Below are 20,936 nucleotides of genomic sequence, written 5' to 3' on the forward strand. Positions count from 1 at the left end.
GCCTTTAGTGTGGTGAAATTCATTTATCTTCTGATCAAGGAAAATAAGTTAACTCCTAACAACCTCTGATACTTAACAGAAACACAACTGTACTTTGGAATTAGTCATTCATCTTTATTTCATAGTCTCTTACTTATTACTGCAAAGTAGTAGTAAAGTACTATTACATAGTGGCATGTACTACCAGTGAAATTTCATTGTAGTAGCATTGTTTTAAAATCTGTTACTTGATTTTGACTGGATAACACAGATCAGTATTTTCCCCTGTAATTTTTCCCGGGCACATCTAACCACAGTAGTCAAGTGGACTTACTAAAGGACAGTCCCAGTTGATAATTCTATGTCATTCATAAGAAATCAATTTTCTCTCATATATATTGTACAATGTTTGTTCTGTTTGATCAATAAGGCAGCAGAGGAGAATGCCTCTTTTTTAGTACACAAAATTCACTGAATACGGAAAGTGTTTGGCATTCTTGTTTTATTTCAGATTAAACAATCCTAAGTCTTTCAAATGTCTTTGTAAACAGAAAAACTTATATGTAAATGGTGATGTTACCTATCACCAACAGAAGCAGCCTTATTTGAGCAATCTATATATTGAAATGACTAATACAGTGACTTATAACAGCTTTCCAGTGGAAAGGAAATGTTCAAGTGAAACAGCATTTATTAGGCAATAGTGATATACCTTTTATTGGTTGGACTCTGACACCTGACAACGAATGGTACTTTACCCGAAGAGACACGTATCATGCACTACTTAGCATGACAAACCTTAAAGGTCTGTGTAACTATGAGCCTGAAATGGAAATCCAAAAAAACAGTTCTCATAGAATCACATAAGATTCAAATTAGTTCTTAATTTAAACAAATAAGTGTGTAAAGTTTAAGTGACTATTATGGCTTTATATCCTTCTGTAATGCAGAAATTGGGGAAACATATAGAAATATAGTACCATGTAAAATGGTAAAAGATGTTCACATTACCTTATATTTGTAATACCTACTATATCTGAAAACAAAAGTATTTTTCTAAGAATGGCCTTGTCTCTTTATCCCAGGAAAAAGTATTATTTATAACTTAAATGTGAAAGTTACAACCAAACATTTTATTTTTGTATAGATACTTTAGCCATAATTTATATACAAAACTTATGACAGCAAATGAAGTTCTAATCTCAATAGATGATAAAGATGAACAATTTTCAACTTTTATTTTTTTTATATAAATTTTGTAGATTTAAAATTTTTTTATTTTATTTTGTGGCCCTATCAAGTTGGCTACCTTTTACGTGGGTTGTCTAAATTAAATTTAAGATTAGGATTCTAGAAAAGGATTTTGAGAAAGACAAGGGTTAGATTTAAGAACCAATTTTATAATTAAACATGGCTTTAAGTATTTTCAAGTTCATTTCAATGGCCTTTCATAAGTATTTTATTCCTTTTTTGCCGAAAACACCCCACATGCCACCCAAACCACCTCATTGTTCATATTAGGTCTCTCTTGTGGGAGTTCCCAAGGATAAAAATTGTTTCAGTTAGCGTGGCCTTAGCCACACTAGGGTATTTGCTTTGATTTTAGACATGGTTCCTAATTAATTTTCTGTAGCAAAAGTGCTAATGATTAGAATTCTCCCTCTGAATCTCTTCCTAGAAATGGGATTCAGAAAGCATGGACTCCATTCAGCCAGTTTTGGCAACTTAAACAACTAACTTTATTGTCATAGATGTAGCTAGAAGTCTACTCTGATATACTCATATATACTCAATTGGCCTGTGAACATATTAATAATAAACAATGTTGATCATCTAGGTTTCAGAAATGAAAGTTATACCTACTCTAACATTATTTTGAAGTGATTGGTGGTGGCACAACTTAAAATTTTTAAATTTAAGCCCTAAAAGGCAGAGTGACTTCTAATAGAACGCAATCAAAGATGAGCATAGAAGACATAATAAAATTCAATTAAGTTTAGCTGAGTTTGAGAATCCTCACTACCCTTCCAAATAAAATGGTAAAACACGAAGACAGGTATTTCATATTATAGGCATGATGATTACTGTTTGAGCAGGGAAGTATCAGCACCGGTTTTCCTCAAATGTCCCCAAGTACTTCTGAATTTACAAGAAGGTAGAGTGGTTTAGCTTAGCTCTCAAAGGTGAAAATTTTCTTCATTTTCCTTATTGAGTAAAATAAATTTAAAGAGTGAAAAGCTGAAAACTACAGCCCACCTATGTTTAATCATTAATGGTGAGCCCTTTGGTGAACTTAGGTCCTGATTTTGGAGTTTGGAATCTGACCTTTCCCCAGCGATAAACATTATCATTACAGGTTCTAAGGAGGGACATTCCCTCACTGCCATCAGAAGAGTCCACTTCTTAGTGACTCCTTGCTGGGTACTGGATGCATTAGAGAGTGGCTAGTCAATATGATTCTTCTTGCTGTGCTTTTTCTCTGCTTCATTTCCTCATATTCAGCTTCTGTTAAAGGTAAGTTTGTGTTGCCTTTTGCTAAACTTTAATTTTAATCTTTGAGGGGAAAGTGTGTGTGTGCGTGTGTGTGTGAATAGTGAAAGAGTTTCTAACTAAACCATCTTCAAAACCAAATAAGTATGGAACATTTGTAAAGGCATAACTAGGTTAGAATAAAAACCAAATTAAAATCCCTGTATACTTTAAACAAAACAAAACCAGAGGTTCCTTTTAGTTGCAGTTCCTCAGTTTAGTGTACTTTTGCTTCAATTTCTCATTCATGGTCAATTTTTAAAAGGGAGAAAAAAGATGCCATCTATTGTTACCTGCTGCTGTTGGTCACTCTCTGAACTCCGCTCCTTCATTTGAATTGTAAGAGAAGGTTTTAAAATTTTTTTTCTTCAATTTTCTCATAGTTGCTTAGTAATGTGACATCAAGAAGAATTAGACCCAATCAAAAAGCATTTGATTTGCCAAAGAATTATGAACGAAATGGTAAAGCACATGTTTAATTTTATGACTCTTTAGAAATAATAGAATTATCAGAGTTGGTGAATTACAGAAAGTAAAACTACATGATAGAGGTTTAAGAATGAAGATTTTTTTATCTTTGGAAAAATATTGTTGCTAGTTATCTTTTCTTCTTTAAGATAAAAATATTTTTTTTAAAATTGATACCCTGGAGAGAAAAAAGCATTTTATGAGTAGTGGTTTCAAAAAGATATATGAAATGTATTGATATGGAATCTTGTTTAAAATCAGCTAGTTTATACACTCCTTGGATTTCTAAATGTCGCATTTGTAAAATTATCACCTTTTTAGTCTCTTAAGAGGGGACACTATCAAAGCTAATTGATCTAACACAGAACTTAGCATGATAAGGTTCTATTTATTATCTGTGTACTCTAAGTACTTGATATAAAAGTTATTTGTAAACTTTAAAAACCCTTTTTGGATAACTGTGGCTTTTGATGATAAAATGAAGTTTTTCTCAACATATTTTGCATGGAAAATTTCCACCAAGAAGACAAACTTTCTTACTGGAACAATAAATGGAGGACTAAATTGAAATGATTTTATGTAAGCATATGACACTATGTTCTTGAACTAAAAACAATATTATTCACCATTTTCTAAAATGCTTGGTATTTAAAGATACAATCCTTACTTGGATGAAAAAAAATTATGAGAAAAATTTTGAGGTTTGTAAATTATATCTGACTGAGAATTATTAGATAAAGATCTTACTATTTTATTATCTGTCAAGTAAATTGTTGTGTATTTGAAACATGAGTGATTTTTACACCATAATATCAAACCTAATACCATGATTATTTTGAGGAAAATAATTGAGGTATAGTAATTACTGTGGGTTTCTCTTTTTCCCCCACCATATAAATAAGAAAATTGCATAATTTGATATTTTCAAGTACATGCACGTATAAAGATTTAAAAATACACACAGACAACAAAAACACACAGGTTTAGAAGGTGACAGACAGATAGTTTGTTGTGTACAAGTTCAGTGGTAAACTTAGAATTTTAGAACCTGAAGACTATGCAACTTAAGGGCCACCTTTGAGAACAAATTACAAAAACATCTTACTTTTACAAATGTTACTAAAAAAAAAAGATATGGCATGTGTACACATTGCTACGGTCCCCTTCCAAGATCTCGAAATGACCCTGGGCAAGTGAGGGCCCCAAAGCTTAAGTGTCAGTAACTTCGTGGTACCAGCTGCTTATGCCAAATATCATAAGTAAAAAGTACAGGACTCTCTCTTTACTTAGATGTGATATGATAACCTTTTCTGTGACAGTACCATGATTTAATAATAAATTTATTGCTCTCTGTAATGATTGACATTTAACAAGCAAACTACTTTTGAAAAATTACCTTAAAATCAGGCTGGTATAAGTTTTTGGGATTCCATGTATCACCTCAAAAATCATCTCAAATTTAATTGTTAATGCAACTATTGAGCAAATCACCAGATTAGGGTGGATTTTGGTTGGACTGTTAAGAGAATGGAGGAGGGGATTCAGATTAATATGAAAGAGAATCTATTTAGAAGAGGTATGCTTGGTGTGAACATTCTGAAAACTCAAGTTTTTCTGAATTATATTTTGTAATGGTGGATCTGTTGTCAGTGCTTCTTTGGGTTTTCTTTAAATACTTTTACTTCTGATAACCCACACATAAACTTTTTATTTAATTTCATCACTTCTAAATCTGAGTAGTTTCTTCACTTCCAGTCTTTCTCTCATTCTCCAGCCATACCTATACTTATTAATTCATTCACATTAATCATCTTCCATTTTTCTCTCCGTATCCTTCATGCTACTCTTTACTTCCAGCCTTGTCGTTTTCTGTTGGAATCCTAAATCCCATAACCTATCATCCTTATCACTATTGCATGTCTCTTCAAACTTCACCTTTAATCTATCTCTACTTTCTTCTTGCTTAAGCCACTTAACTGTGCTAGTGTGTTCATCTAAGTTTGATAAATATTTTAAGATATTTCCTAAAATGTTTAAAACTAAATTTTGTTGCTTTTAAGTCACTTAAAAGTTCTAGATACACTTGAAGAGGCACATTGAAGAGGTACCGATTCTCTTGTGGTTTTATCTAACATCACTTTCAAAATATGCCATTTTGCATACTCTAAAGACCAACACCTTAAAAATAATGAAGTCAATAGTATAAAAAGAACTTGCCCCTATTGCTCAGTGTTGCCAGATCTCTGAACAAATCAACAGAAATATTTATCAAAGAGGTAAGGATAACAGGGACAACACTAAAAACACAATCCACATATTGGAGCCATTTTAGGCTCCAATAGGTAGGAAAAAGGTCCAGAACAAGGCTTATTCTTTCCTGTGCTTTATCCATTCTAAGTCATAGTCAAAAACTGATCTAGTGTATGTTGTCCATTTTCACATTCCATTGGCCAGTAACATAAAAGCAAGAAAAAATAATCAGCATGATAGTTTGGAAAGCTTTAGAATCTAAGGGAGTGTACCTTGTTACAAACTTTTCATAGTTATTTTAATCAGAAAACACCTTCATGTGATCCACAAAACTTGGAACTTGGTAAATTTAAATGTCAAATTCTGCATTATATCTGTTGAGTTGCACAGAGTCAGCTTTTCTTGTGTCATATAATGCTTATCTTTCAGAATTGCTGTGAGGATTAGATAAGAAAAGATGTATTTCCTTTATGCCTTATACAGAATCTCTGGCCAAAATATCTTTCCTGGCCTGAAAGCCAATGTTTGAACCTGCAGCACTGTCCCCAGTTAAAATGTAGAAGAGTTGAGGTAGGGGAGGTTAAAGGGAGTCACAGACTTCATCTCCTCCAAGATTTTTCCTGACCTTTTCTGTCATCCGTATCTTTTACCTGAGGCTCTGCCTGACTTGTTGCTTGGACACAGTCTTTTTTGTGTCTATGAGTATATATGTGAATACCCACTTCTACATTTCCTCCTCCTGGCTTTTCCAGATTCCTAGGTCTTCCCTTATCCCCTTTCTTTGAAGGTTTTTCAGATCATAGAACTTTACCCAACATCTACTCAGAGTCAAATTCTAAGTCTATGCAAAGGCCCCCCAGGTCTCCCTGCCACCCATTGGTACCTGTTTGACCTCACCTCCTTCTGCTGTCTTTCATTTACTCAGTTCTAGCCTCTTTGGCCTCCCTGCTGTTCTTCCATTACACCTGCATGAACTCTCCTCAGGGCCTTTGAACTTGCTATTCTCTCTGTAGGGAGGATAGGGAGTCAGGGGTGTGGGGATGGCTTTCCCACAGGTACCCATGTGTCTAGCCTTTGCCCAGAATACTACCTTCTCACAAATATCTTTCCCTCAGCACCTTCATTCCCTTTTCTGTTTCATTTTTCTTTATATACTTATAAGTATATAAGCTTATTGCCCATCTCCTCCTCCTAAACTTCATTAGAGGTAGACATTTTGTCTGCTTGTTAACTGGTATAGCACTAGAGCCTAGAAAGGTGCCCACCAATCAGTGGGTGCCCAGTACACCCTTGTTGAATGAATGAGTGACTGACTGAATGAATGAATGCCTAGCTCACTCCCTGGGAATAGAAAAGTGTTCAACCTAAAGGTTTAGCTGTGTAGAGTATAGGCAAGAGCATGATCTCTAAATCCAGCCAGCATGGGTTCACATCCTGACTCTACCACTATCTGGGTGATCTTGGATGAAATGTATAATCTCTGTGCCCCTTGGTTTCCTTATCTATGAAACGAGATTAATAATGTTACCTACCCTATTAGGTTTTTTTGAGGATTATATATAATAATGCATAGAAAACACTTAGTTTATTAGAGGCTGTATTTTGACCATTTTTTCCTCTGGGCAGTAGGTGCTATAGTAGGTGATGGAGACAATAGATGGTAAAGACTCTTCAGAGGTTTTCTTAATTTTTTGACTTTGCAAAGTAATTTTACTTTTTTCTCAGATGCCTCAATTCTGGCCTACTCATCTTAACCTCCTTTCCTGTTCCTCCCATCATATGCATATTTCCTGAGGGAGAACAAAGTTATGGTTGCCTATTATAGTTAACTAGGTAGTGCAACCTCATTAGCTCTGAGAAAAAATGTACACTGAAAAAATTTTTTTGACTACCTCCTGAGACCTATAGATAGAAAATACACACAGAAAAAAAAGTTTATAAAACTACAAACTTCAAGTCATCTCTAAGAAAGACTTGATCCCACTCCTATGTATTCCTTTGGGTTAAATTAAACTAAATTGATCTCCTCCATATATTTTATCAATTTCTTTGGCTCACAATACTGACTTGTATACTATTTGATATTAAATTGCCCCAGTCAAATTAAAGCCTGTGCTAAGATTTTATTTAGTGAAATATCGTTTTATTCAGAAACAGCTAATTTAAACTTATATGTGTAACCTTGATATGTACTTTTGTACTAAAAGTTTACTAATTAAATTTACAGAGTAAACTGCATTGAGTGATATTTTTTAAATATTCAAAATATCCAATTTAAGGAACTCCCTTCTGACCACAAAAATAACTTTGGCAATGATCCATTGCATTTAATTACAAATGATTTTCATTAATTTTATTAAAAAATCCCAGGGTCAACTTCGGCTTGAAATCATATTTATTATACCTTAATAAAGCTGGGGTGGTGGGGGAAGAAATCACATACATATAATTTAAAGCAATACAATGACATTTCTTTAACAGCATTCTGTAGTTCAACTAAGGCAATATTTAAATTGTTGTCTAGGGATACAAACTAATGTTTATGAAATGGAAGTTCATTTGTTTTTTGTTTTTGTTGTTGTTGTTCAAGCCACTGATGTTAGCAGATGGAAAAGTAGAACCATTTTTCATTTAGCAAATATTCACTAAGCTCCCATTGGGCACTACTTTGCTAGATGAGGATGCATTGAAGTCAAGATAGCATAGTCCCTGGCCTGATGTATGCCTTATAACTAACACTTGACTTGTGTCACTATCTTTTTGCAGGTCACACCACTGGTCTCTCTTTAAATAATGACCGACTGTACAAACTCACATACTCCACTGAAGTTTTTGTTAATCAGGGCAAAGGAAAACTCCAAGATAGTGTGGGTTACCGAATTTCATCCAATGTGGATGTTGTCTTACTGTGGAGGAATCCCGATGGTGATGATGACCAGCTGATCCAAATCACGGTGGGCATTTTCTACCAGAGATGTCAGCAAAGTCTTTGAGAAGTGTACCATTTGAGAGCACTTGCTTTGTGTTCTTGGTTGTATAACCATTTAGTTTCTTTTCTATTACTAAAACATGTATATTTACAGTTTTGAAGTTTTTGCTAATCAAAAGTGATTTGAATCCTTCCAAATCATTGAAGTAGGCAAAAAAAAAAGGCATATGCTGGTGAGTAATTGGAGTATGGTGTCCAGTTCGAAGTGTCATATTAATAGACACATTAAACTAGAATCCATTTGAAATTGTTCTGGGAGTTGGAGATCTAGAATCCATGTCATGTGAAAACGACTGAGCCTACTATAACTGAAAGATAAATTGGACCTCCCAATTTTCCTGAGTTCCTTGGTATAACAAGTGGATTTACCAGCGAAGGAGTAAACCTATTCTGTATTCTAAGGAAAAAAGCTAGGTGCTCCTTTGCATGGCAGTGTTGATCAGTTGTAATGCTTTAGATTTATGAGTTGAGAAAGGAGCTCGAGTTAGCTTGGCTCTGGGATGTCTCCCAGTTTTAATATATGATGATTCCATATTTGCTTTTCAAGGACCTAAAGGCAGTAGGTTTCTTTAGTAAAGTTAGTTAATCTTTCACATATTAATGTGAAACAGGTACACAAAACCAAATTTGCTTCATTGTAACTGATAAGTAGTTGTGGTTATACTTTATAATGAAGTGTCATTGCAATGTATTTATCAAGTGATCTTTGCTTATTTGGATGTCTCTAACAGCTGTTGTGTCTTCCAAGTTGAATCAAAACTGCATCATCCAACTCTCTAAGCCATTTCTCAATACAACTGTATTCTACTAAAAATATTAAGTACCTCTTGTTCAGTAATTATACTATTCATCTTTAATTTTATGTATATAGATGAAATACAATGGGAAGCACTCCTTCCAAACAAATGGTACAGAAAGTGTAGAGATCAGGCAGATATCAACAGTTCAAAATGAATGACTGACAGTAACACAAAAGAGACATTTTATAGTCATAATCATTATAAACTTGAAGTCACAAATTTCTTTAAGTACTGGTATTTTTACCTAATTGAAAAACCTAATTGTTGACGTTAATAGCTAAGTCCTCTGAACCATGAATTGAAAAAACAGCAGAAGAAATTATGACTAACTCTTTTATTTTCTAACAATCTGATGAAAACAGATATAGAAATTTTCTAATAGGTCTCTTTCTTTGATATCAGATAAAAGATGTAAATGTTGAAAATGTGAATCAGAAGAGGGGAGAGAAGAGCATTTTTAAAGGAAAAAATCCATCCAAAATCATAAGAAAAGAAAACTTGGAAGCTTTACAAAGACCTGTGCTCCTTCATCTAATCCATGGAAAGGTAAAAGTGGTTTGGGTGACAGGTGGCTGGGGGTGGGGGTTGGAGAAGTCCCACATCTTTTTCTCCAACTTCATATTTCTCTTCCCTTCAGTAGATATTATTCTTAGGTGATCATGGTGTCACCACTTTTATGGCAAATGAACTTTTTTCAAGAACTAACAAATAGGTTGCAAAGTAAATGTTCCAGAAGTAAATCAAGGCATTTAATTCATTTATATTTTCTAACCATTTGTATTCCCTATTTTATAACAATAATTATAGTAAAAGCAAGTACTTGTTTATTGATGAGGTTATTAAAAGATGCATTCTTTATTAACTTAAGAAGGATTAGAAAGATTTTTTTTTAAATTTATAAGAGTGTGATAGTTTTTATTTGTTTATTTTTTTTTTATTTTTGGTTTTTCAATTACAGTTGTCCCCTTTTCCCCCAATTTCTCTCCCCCACCCAGCCCACTCCTTCTCCCACAGTCATATCCCTCCCCGTTGTCCATGTCCATGAGTCATTTATACACGTCCTTTGACTAAATCCTTCCCTTACTTATCCCCCTTCTCTCCCTCTCCCCTCCCCCATTGACTGCTATTTTGCTCTTTGTTCTATTTAGTTCCTTTGTTTGTGTTGTTCTAGAAAGATATTATAACACAAAAGTTCATCAGAGATGATTGAATAAATTCAGAAAGTAGACAAGTTATGAGAATGAAATGATCAAACTTAAATAAGTGATATTAACTTGTTATAAGAAAATAAATATCTGATTAAAGTACAAAATCGAAGCTTTTGAAAGGATATGGCATTTCTAAATGATTTTTTTTTTTTACAAAAGGCATTTAGATATCATTTTAAAGCTATGACTTTGAAAAGCATTTTATACATAAAGTAATGAATGGACAGTAGAATGTCTATTTGAAATTTGCTCAGAAAATTCTGTAAGTGTGCATTACTTGTGCTTTGGTTCTACTGTATTAAAATTGTCTTAATATGTTTGGGATTGAGAAGCAATTGTGATCAGTGAATTATTAGGCATTACATAGATTGGTTTATGAAAAGTATAGATATTACATTAATGTGCATAAAAATTCATCAATAAAGATGAAAACTCATTTTTAGGAACTAAAGTGGAAAATAGAAAGAACCCTTATAGTTCAAACTCTACACATGTCTAAATTTTCTCTAGATTTGAACATTCTAGATTTAAAATAAAGATGAAAATAAATACTTTAAAATATAAGTTTTAGACATGTAATATATATCTAATCATGGTGCATGGTTTTATGTAACATACTAAAAAGGACTTCACAAGAATTATTGTGTGGTCACCTCTCCTACAACCAAATATGAACCAACATTTCAAAAATGCTTCTCTTCCTTCTCTACTTGATAAAATACTTAAAACACTTCAGGTTTTGCTCAGGGGCCTTTCTTTTATAAAGCTCACATGCTTCAAGTCAGCTGGAAATAGCCAGTCCTCTTTAGAACCCCCTTAGCACTTTGTAGCTCACTCATGGCCCTTAGCACTTTCTTTTGTCATTTGCGTTCATTGCTAGATCATGGGTTTTGGTAGAGAAAATGTCCATTCTTTATATTCTTTATATTGCAGCCTTACTTTCACTTTCATGCCTTTCCACTCCATCTTCCCCAAAGCATCCAGAACCATGCCTTACTTACACTGACAGACTTGGAGTTCCAGGAAGCCCTTCCCAATACTCTCTCAAACCCCTTCCCCCCCTGGGCTTATGTCTATGAAAGCACTGATCACTGTGTATTGTAATCCTCTCTTTATTTGTCCGCCATCCACATTCAGAGTAGGCTTCTTGTGGGCAGTAATTATGTCTATGTATTCAGTGCTTGGCTCATAGTGGGAATACCATAAATGCTTGTAACTAAAGGAGTTAACAAATAAGGTTTTATAGAACTAAAATGAGTCAGATTTTGAGAAATACTTTGCTTATTGTTTGCTTAATAAAAGCTGAAAGCACTGAGCACTCATAGCCCACACTGACTGAAGGCATTACATGAATTATCTCTTGTATCCTCAGGATAGCCCTAGGAAGCAGGTGCTGTTTTATCATTTTCATGTATGAGGGGAGGAAACCAAAGTGAAGAGAAGTAATGAAATTTTCTTAGGGTCACATAACTAGCAAACAGTGGAACTGGAATTTAGAACAGAGGGTTTAATTTTATTTTTTACGTATCTTATTTATTTTTAGAGAGAGGGTAAGGGAGGGAGAAAAAGATAGAAAGAAACATTGACGTGAGAGAGAAACATTGCTTAGTTGCCTCTGGTACACCCCCAGTGGGGACCTGGACCCCAACAGAGAGTCTAATTTTAGAATCTATGCTGGAAACCACTAATATACTATCTTATAGCTGGAAAACATTTGGGAAAATATCACTTCTTCTGTTGACTTGTAGCATTCCTATTTCATTCTTCATCAAATCTATTAACTCACTTGATTTTTATGTACCACAACTTGTTAACAACATGAAATACTGTTATTTCCTCATCTGGCCTTCCAATGTGGCAAAACACTTAAGCCCATAAAATATTAATTGCATTTATAGTCTTAATGACAGCCAGTGATTTTATAGCCCCTCAGATAACAGTTGAGTACAAAGTCCTTTGTTACACACACGAAGGAACTCAGTTTCCTCACTGTTCAAAGGCTGGGACGGAGCTGCCACATCATTATTTCAGTAACTTCACTGTGCCAGTTCTATAGGAGCTATGGCTTGCGATGATTTACTGTAGCCACAGGTTAAAGTACGTTGTGCTATCTTTCAATTATATGATAAACTACTTACCAGAAAAAAACCCATGACCCTGGAGACTAAGAAGTTATGTGTAATTTTCAGCCACATCACTGTCAGAAAGATCATTATTTAAACTCTCATTTCAGCTTACCATGAAAGAAATTGTGAAAGGGAAGATTGAATTGTTGATTGACAGTTTTCTTAAAGAGTATTTTCTACCCCAGGTTCAAATTAAATTTTACTCCCTGAAATTTCTGTGATTTCATGGATGCTCATTAGTATGTATTTTTGTCTTTCTTGAGCCCCTCGTTTTGAGCTCCCATATTTAAATTATAAAAGAGAGCCAATTAAAATACTTATATACATATTTATTGTACATCTGTTTTTCATGCACAATCATCTCTCCTACATAAGTATTTGAGCATGACTTTAGTTTTGTCTGCAAGTCATAAATGAAGTTGGAAACATGATTATTTTCTGGTTAAGTTGATTAATATGGACAAGCCAAACATGCCTCAAGTTACAGCATAAATTCTTTCTTGACGTGAAATGCTAATCCAGTGAACTAGATGATTACCTAATTTCCATTTCTGGTTTTCGCTGTCAGTATTGCTTAAATTAACCACGTGGCTGCTGAGTTGGCCCTTTTTGTGTGTGTTGTTTCTAGGCATTTATTTGCTCTCTGAATCTGGCAATGTGGCTTCTCTACACACACTGAACCTCCAAAAAAAAAAAAAAAAGACACACACTGAAAATCTAATTATTCATATATTTCTTCACATTTCTGTTTTCCAACGTGCTGTTTCCTACTTATGCTCCATCTTACATACATATCGAAAAGTTGTTTAGAGACATAATGCCAGTTAAGCAGAAAAGATAAAATGACTAATCTCTGTTTGCTGGGATCCTTTTAAAAAATTTTTGCTGTTTAGCTAGTTAATGGAATTTTGCTTTCTCTTATTCTTAAAGAATGTATATAAGAGAATGTCTAGAAGCTTTTTTTTTTTTTTTTTTTTTTTTTACCTTAAGGAAAAGTGAATAATACCTACTGATTTCAAGGGGCAACTGACCCTCAAAATTTGGCAGGAAGAGACACCTCATCTCCTTCTCCATATCCCATCCTCTCTACGTTTGGTTTTCTTGGGTTAAAGGATTAGTTTGTCACTGGGTTGTGCTGCCACCTGTCTCTGGAAGCTCTGGGGACTGTGAATTTAGATAAGAGTCTTGTGCTCTCAGATCTTCACAGCTCATTTCAAAACTGAATGAAGAAATCACTTTTATGGCCAGAATATAATAAAATTTATTCAGTTCCTGTTATGAAATAATAAATTTAAGATCACTGCTGTGATAGCCACATGGATTGAACCACAAAGTTCTGACTTAATTACTATTTTTTAAATTATCAAAATCCTGCTTAATTCTAACAGTTTTGACATTTAGCTAATATGGATTACCAGTGCTGTCTGTTTGGACCTTAGTGTTCTGCATCAAGAGAACAGAATTTAAGCCCCCAAAGTAGCAGTCATACAAGGAAAAAGAGACTTGACCACTTTTCTAGCTCTAGGAAAATAATAAAAACTAATAGAAAGAATGAAAAATTCTCTTTATGTCTCACAGTTTACATCATTTAGCTTTCCAGAAAATACAAAAGTCTCCATCATCATTCTATTAGGGACTTAGTGGTCAAGATCAAGTCTTGATCCACAGAAGTGGGTCACTGACAAAAAACTACTTAACCTTGTGCATAGTCCAGAGATTAAATCTGAGAACTGGGTTTCCTGAAATTTTGGGTCAAACACATTTTGTAGCCTGGGAGGAATGTGAGGTTATTGGTGATGAGTAAATGTACTTTTCCCACTTAATGGCTGCTCTTGCTTTTTACAGTATTTAAGATTCAGGCCTTAAAAATCATAGGCCATAGGCATGTGATCTTTGCCAACTAGTGAGCCCTTCTTACTATATCTGGGCTTAAGCGATCAGTTGTGAATCTACAATAGTCATGATATCTGGAGATATCATAATTTGAATTATTTAGAAAGGAAGTTACACTATAATTCTTAAAAAGACCCAGTTTACAAAATAAGACATCAGAAACTCAATCTTGGATCCAAGAAATTGTTAGTAATTTGTTTGAGAATATGATACTGTTAGCAAGCAAAAGGAGGTTCTTTCACGTGGAACCTTGGTGTAAGACCCAACAACTAGTGTTGAGGGAAACAGGTCTTTATTTACAATATTCCAACCTGGGGAGGACAATGAGCACTTCATCTCAGAGCCCTGTTCTCCCCTGGGACTCAGCACTTCCCTTGCTCCCCTAAAGGCTGTAAGTCTAAACCAAGCCCAATAGTTCCCAATCCCTTATCTGTCAGCTCTCTCCTTCAGGATCTGGGGTATGATATCATCAGCCTCCTTATAATAGTCCAGGAAAATATGCACCATGTTGCACTGGGTCATGGTGAAGTCCAGGTTTTAACAGAGTCCTTTCCGCATGTTCTGAGTTCCAAAAGTCCGAAGGTCCAACTGTCCAGGTGTGCAAGGCATAGTCCTTGGCAGCTTGGAGTCCCCTGACATTGGCATGATTGAAGCATGAGCATGCCAGCTTCCTTACTAGCCTAGGCTGCATGACAGAATTATCCCTACGAACTACATAGCTGCTCCTTCTTTCTCTCAGACCTCATGACCCTTCCCCTGCCTCCTTGCAAACCACATGGCTTTCTCTCTCTTTATAAACTGCATAGTGTTCGCCCTGCTAATGGCTGCTGCCTTATTTCTAAATTCCTGACCAAGGCCTGTGACACACTGGGTGTGGTAACCTGGTTCTGGCCATTAACAGAACCTTGTGCAGGCCCCATAAGTCCTTTCATCACCATTCTATGGCCCAAACTCCTCCCATCTCCTTGGCCAAATCCATTTGCATAACTAAGACACTAGTTACCAGCCATAGATATGCAAAGGCATCTTTCGGAAAAAATGGCTGTGCTCCACTGAGCCCGAACCCCCAAATTTTGGGGCTGGCCTTCTTTCACCCTATAACAATACTATAGAGTTTCAGATGCTGAGATCACTTATTCCAGCTCGCTTTTAACCTGAACAAACACAGTTCCTACATTTATAGGTGTGTCCAGTGTAATGACTAAAATTGATTATGAGTTGGATAAAGGACCTAGTAAATCTGTCACTAGGCAGTGTATATGTAGAAAATAAAAACAGAGGTTTAAGGCACTTGTTTGGATAATTCAGGCAAAATATTTTCTTCTAAGTTATGAGTTTTCATGTGGCTGAATTGTTCAGATTGATATTAATTGAATTCATTGCATAATTAATAAGCTTTCTGTTTTACTTGAGAAGTCATGGTTGGCTTTAAAGAAAAATAGGGAAGCATTCAAGATATTTCTGGTGGAAATTCTCAGCTATGGTTACCATAGACCTTGGGAATTTTTACAGAGAGGCTATATCCATCCTATAGTTCTAAATCTTAAGTATTGGGAGTTAATACAGGGTAAAAAAATGACAGACTAATTTCCAGAAAATTTTCTTTGTGTTTTTAGCCTCTTTTCTTAAACATGAGCTAAATTACCAAAATGATATGAGACATTGTTATCACCCCTGTGCCTATAATATCAAGGATGAAACAAAGCCAAGATAAGCCATTTACTATTGCATCCAAGTCTGTCACTTTCCTCATTCCTACCTTTTTCCTGTCTTCTAAGGGGAAACTCAAAGTAGTGCCTAAAGCAGGTCATGCAGTAGTAGCAGCCTCAGCCTGAACCTTCCAGCCTCCTTGTCTGCTTATACTGAGGGCCAGCATAAGTGCTGTGGAGGGTCAGACAGAGAAAGTCACCCCTGTGGAATTTCGTCCATGGGCATTATGGCCACATCTGGGCCCTTATCATAGCCTTTGGTGGCTGTGCTATCTCAGTCATCTCAGAAGTGGTGACTGTCATTCTCTTCTAAAAACCTGTTTTTGTGCTGTTATTTAAACCTTGGTTAGTTTTTGTTTCAAGCAGTTACAGGTAGAGATCATGTTGACATATTCAAAGAGGATGTTCCTGGTTTGTCTTCCCTGGGCAATCCCTGTTTTCACAGAAATGCCAGCCTATATCAGCAATCTCTTTCCTTCCCCTATGCTCTTCCCATTGTGTTCAGAACCCTCATTACCAGTCTCCTGCAATTTCATATTCTGATGGTCTCACTTCTTAGAAATGTAAACAGCTTCTTTTCACAACAAAATAAATCCCTATAACAGATCTCTTTCTCCCAGAATTGAAAGGGATAAGAATGTGAACCTTTCCTGCCACTTATTTAATCAAATATGATAAGCAATGCATTTTTGCTTCAATTATATTTACCATTTTTTTCCTCTTTAGGTCAAAAACTTCTACTCATATGAAAATGAACCAGTGGCCATAGAAAATCTCAAGAGAGGCCTGGCTAGCCTATTTCAGATGCAGTTAAGCTCTGGAACCACCGATGAGGTACTTACTAATATTATTTAAAATCCAGACTCTTATTTGTCAATAGAGTTACCTAAACTGTTTGTATGGATTTCTAGTTGTAGAAATTCAGTAGAGAAATTATTAGTATGGTAAAACTCAGAAAAGATAAGCTGAAAGGTCAAGTCTCACATATGAAACAAATTACCACTTACACCAATGTGTACTCAAATATAGGGTAAAGGGAATTGGACTCAGTTACACTGAGGAGACACAGAATGACTGAAAGAGATGAGGAAAATGTGGGGAGCATTCGAGTGGCATCAATTTGTATTACTATTCATGGGGAGCTTATTAGGATTCATTGCAAAGATTCTGATTCACTAGATTAGGAAGAACCCGAGCATTTATATTTTAACAATTTTCTCAGATAATTTGAATGCATTATCAGTTAGGGGACCCATTGGTCTATACCAATCCTCTTCATTTTACAAAGGAACTGAGGTGAAACTATAGAAATTAAATGGCTCCTCCAGTACCACACCTGGAGTCAAAGGTAGAGCTGAGTCCAAGTTTCCTGGTCTGAACTCAGACAGCTCAGGAGTAAGTGAGAAAATCTGTTGGCAGGGCTGAGCCAAAGGAGTGTTAGTTTGCTAGAATGGAGGCTGAGTGTGGTGCTAACAGAGGCAGGCTCAAAGGCAAAGGGAAGCTAAACAGAGTCTATATTGGGATATATTTGCCTGCATTCAGTTTGTTGATATGACTTATATAGAGATGAATTATTCCAACAAGTTTTTAAAGATTTCTAATCATACTCAGCTGGTCAAAGGGTACTAGCACACATGCATACTCACAAACACACAGCCACATAATTACTCATTTACCAAAGGTTTTGATTTTGACTAGGCCCTTTGTCCAGCTCTTATTAGAAATTAGAGAGAAGTAAGAAATCCTTTATTATTCCTTGTACGTTAGGAAGGCACTAGTAAGACTCATCCAAAGAAGATGAAAGAGGATCCACTTGCTGCAGGAAACATTGTGTTCTTCCTGTCTTCCTAATTGTCAGCCTGGACAAAAGGCCACCTGCCATGACATATTAGGGACACCATTTTTCAAGCCAATTACCACTGGAATTCAAATGGCCCATGTGAGAATCCTAAACACTGTACTTTTACTTCTGTTTTTAGATAGATATCTCTGGGGATTGTAAAGTGACCTACCAGGCTCAACAAGACAAAGTGACCAAAATTAAGGCCTTGGATTCATGCAAAATAGAAAGGTCTGGATTTACAACAGCAAATCAGGTATGATTAAAATCACTTTCTCTGAAGCATCTAAATAATTACATTTCGTAGGGTTGAATTTAAAATAATAGAAGAATGAGGTAATATACTTTGGGAACATTTATAATTTTTAGTTTAGGGTATAATTTCACATATTATGAAATGAATAGGTTTATTTTAATATGTTATATGTTTGAATGATGGGGGGAAGTGTGAAGGGGAAGCTCTTTTGAAGATTAAAAGATAGTTTGGTATTTGACTTAATTTAAAGATAAAAAGCTGATTAAATGTTACAACTACAAATATTTACCTATTTAGGTCTTGGGTGTCACTTCGAAAGCCACATCTGTCACTACCTATAAGATAGAAGACAGCTTTGTTATAGCTGTTCTCGCAGAAGAGATACATGCTTTTGGGCTGAATTTTCTACGAACCATTGCAGGCAAAATAGTATCAAAGTAAGACTATGCTAAAATTTTCTTTATTTTTCTTTTATATATTATTATACTTGGTTTTAAAATATATACAGCAGATCACAGCTGGTGGGGGGTAGGTTAGGGGGTAGAAGGACTGAGCAAAAAGGAAAAAGGACTCATGGACACGGACAACAGTGTGGTGATTGCTGGGGGAGGGAGTATAAGGGGACTAAATGCTAATGGGAAAAATACAATAAAGATAAAAATAAATAAATAAATCCTTTTGTTATTATCCACCCCCAAAATAAAATAAAATATATATAGTTCTTCCTCATTTTGACTGTGAACTCCTTGAAAACAGTAATTATATCTTGCACATCTTTTATTTTTTCACATTATCTACAATAATTATCACATGTATTAAATACTACTTTAAAATAGAATTTCATTTATAAATTGTTTATTGAGTAGAATTTAAATTTTAAAAAGGCAATTTGCTTGATTTATTCTAGTTTATTTTCTAATATCTCTGTCAAATGTTTTCAATATTAGTGTTAAAAAGGTGGTGGCATTTGCATGTTCTCTTCTTGAGATTTTCTTTGTTACTGTTGTTAAGAAATACATAAAAAGTTTCATGGTAAAGTAAATGTGACAAAATTTTAAATGTGATTTATAGTACTTAGATATTCAAGCTTGTTATTTCAATTTGAGAAAATTTCTCTGGTTAGAATAGTTCTCACAGGCTAAAAAATTAGAATTTCAAATCTAAGAGTATGTCTTATTTCAGATTTTAATTTAGAAGAACATTATTTTAGCATTAAATATATTATATTTTATGCCATTGCTATGCAAATGTTTTCTCTAAAGTAGCCATCATGTCAGAGTTGAGTGGATGCAAAATATTGTGAGAAGTGCCTCAAAGTCTTAAAATTTTACTGAAGTCTCATCTGGAGTAGAGTTTCATATTTGACTATTGTTTTCATATATTTTCATATAACTTAATATTTTTAATTACTTATCAGGTCTATCAGGTAGCAACATTCACATTATTATTCTCTCTCATAAGTCTGGGGTTTGCCCTGGCCCACCAGGTATGCCTTGCTTGGTATCTGTTATGCAGTTGTAGGTAGTCACTGACCAGAGCTGGTTCAAAGGTTTCTCCCTCACCTCTCTGGTATCTGGGCTGAAAACACGCGAACTTCTGAGGCTCCTCATGCATCTGTATCTCCACGTGGCTTCTCAACATGGGAGCTTCAGGTAGCTAGACTTCTCACATGGCAATTAAGTCTACAAAGATACATGTGCTGCTAGCAAGCCAGAGGAAAGCTGAACTCCCTTTTATGACCTAGCCTTAATAGTCACATAGTGTCACTTCTACTATCATCTATTAGTTGGGACAGTTACAGACCCTGCCCAGGCTCAAGGAGAGGGATGTAGACTACTTCTTCGTTGGAGATAGACAAGTTTCTGAAAGAACATATTAGACAAAAAATACTATTGAGGCCATTTTTGGAAAATAAAGATTACCTAATTGTCTTAGTTAATAAGTGACATGTGGTTGTATTGAAGAGACCATTTTTAAAAAGCTGGGCTAAATTCAAGAGGTGACATATATCTTGTTTAGTGTTCATGCAAATTTTCTTCTCTGTATTCTCTTGTCATTATATTTTGAAAATCCAGCCTTAAGTTTTCCATCTGTTACCATTGGAGACATCGCAGTTTGAAAGACATGGTCTTACACAACTTGGATAAATTAGTATCTTGTTGGCCAAAAAAGTGGCAATTAGTAGTTTGTACACTCAAAAGAATGCTGCTAAGCAATATTTATCTTCCTTTGTTTATACAGGCAGAAATTAGAGCTGAAGACGACTGAAGCAGGCCCAAGACTGATGTCTGGAAAGCAAGTAGCAACCATAGTTAAAGGAATTGATTCCAAGTACAAGGCCCTTCCCATTGTGGGGCAGGTCTTCCAGAGCGAGTGTAAAGGATGCCCTTCTGTAAGTGTCAACAGTTGCAATGTGCAGCCAAGTATGGGAATAGTCATGGCTTAAAATTCTATTTAACTTATGCCTTCAGTGGAAGCTTCAACTAATTTTGCGAAGAAAGTTTGTAAAGAACTACCAGCCACCACTGAGTTATGACAGTGGCCTAATTATATGCATCCAAGATGATGCATAACACAATAATTATTAACAAATAATTACCATCCACTCATCTCAAATCAAAAATTATGTGACTTATGATAGCTTCTTAAAAGTAACACCTAGAACTCAGGGGTAATGAGGACCTAATGAAGTTCAGGGGAAGCATATGGTATCAAAAGCATGGACAAGGATCTGCATCCTGAAAGTTCTTCCACTTGGTAGCAATATATCCACAGGTGAAATATATTACCGAGCTGGCTCAGTGTTCCCAGACTTGCAAGTGACGACAAAAAGGATACCCAACCTTCTGCCTAAATTAAGGAATACTTCTTTACCACACTCCAACCTCC

At 35.2% G+C, this 20,936-nt stretch overlaps 1 protein-coding gene across 1 annotated transcript in view; it reads left to right on the plus strand.

The window, feature by feature from the left end:
- The first annotated feature begins 2,348 nt into the window (after window positions 1-2,348).
- Window positions 2,349-20,936, plus strand: part of MTTP (microsomal triglyceride transfer protein) — a 45,124-nt gene continuing 26,536 nt past the window's right edge. The window contains exons 1-7 of the mRNA XM_090266335.1: window positions 2,349-2,493; window positions 7,993-8,180; window positions 9,418-9,561; window positions 16,678-16,785; window positions 17,931-18,047; window positions 18,345-18,484; window positions 20,289-20,439. Of these exons, the coding sequence (XP_090122461.1) occupies window positions 2,433-2,493; window positions 7,993-8,180; window positions 9,418-9,561; window positions 16,678-16,785; window positions 17,931-18,047; window positions 18,345-18,484; window positions 20,289-20,439 (909 nt within the window). The 5' untranslated portion in view covers window positions 2,349-2,432. The remainder of the gene's footprint in view (window positions 2,494-7,992; window positions 8,181-9,417; window positions 9,562-16,677; window positions 16,786-17,930; window positions 18,048-18,344; window positions 18,485-20,288; window positions 20,440-20,936) is intronic.

Source organism: Furipterus horrens, unplaced genomic scaffold (genome assembly GCF_987537825.1).
Source record: "Furipterus horrens unplaced genomic scaffold, mFurHor1.1.pri manual_scaffold_2, whole genome shotgun sequence".
Lineage (NCBI taxonomy): Eukaryota > Metazoa > Chordata > Mammalia > Chiroptera > Furipteridae > Furipterus > Furipterus horrens.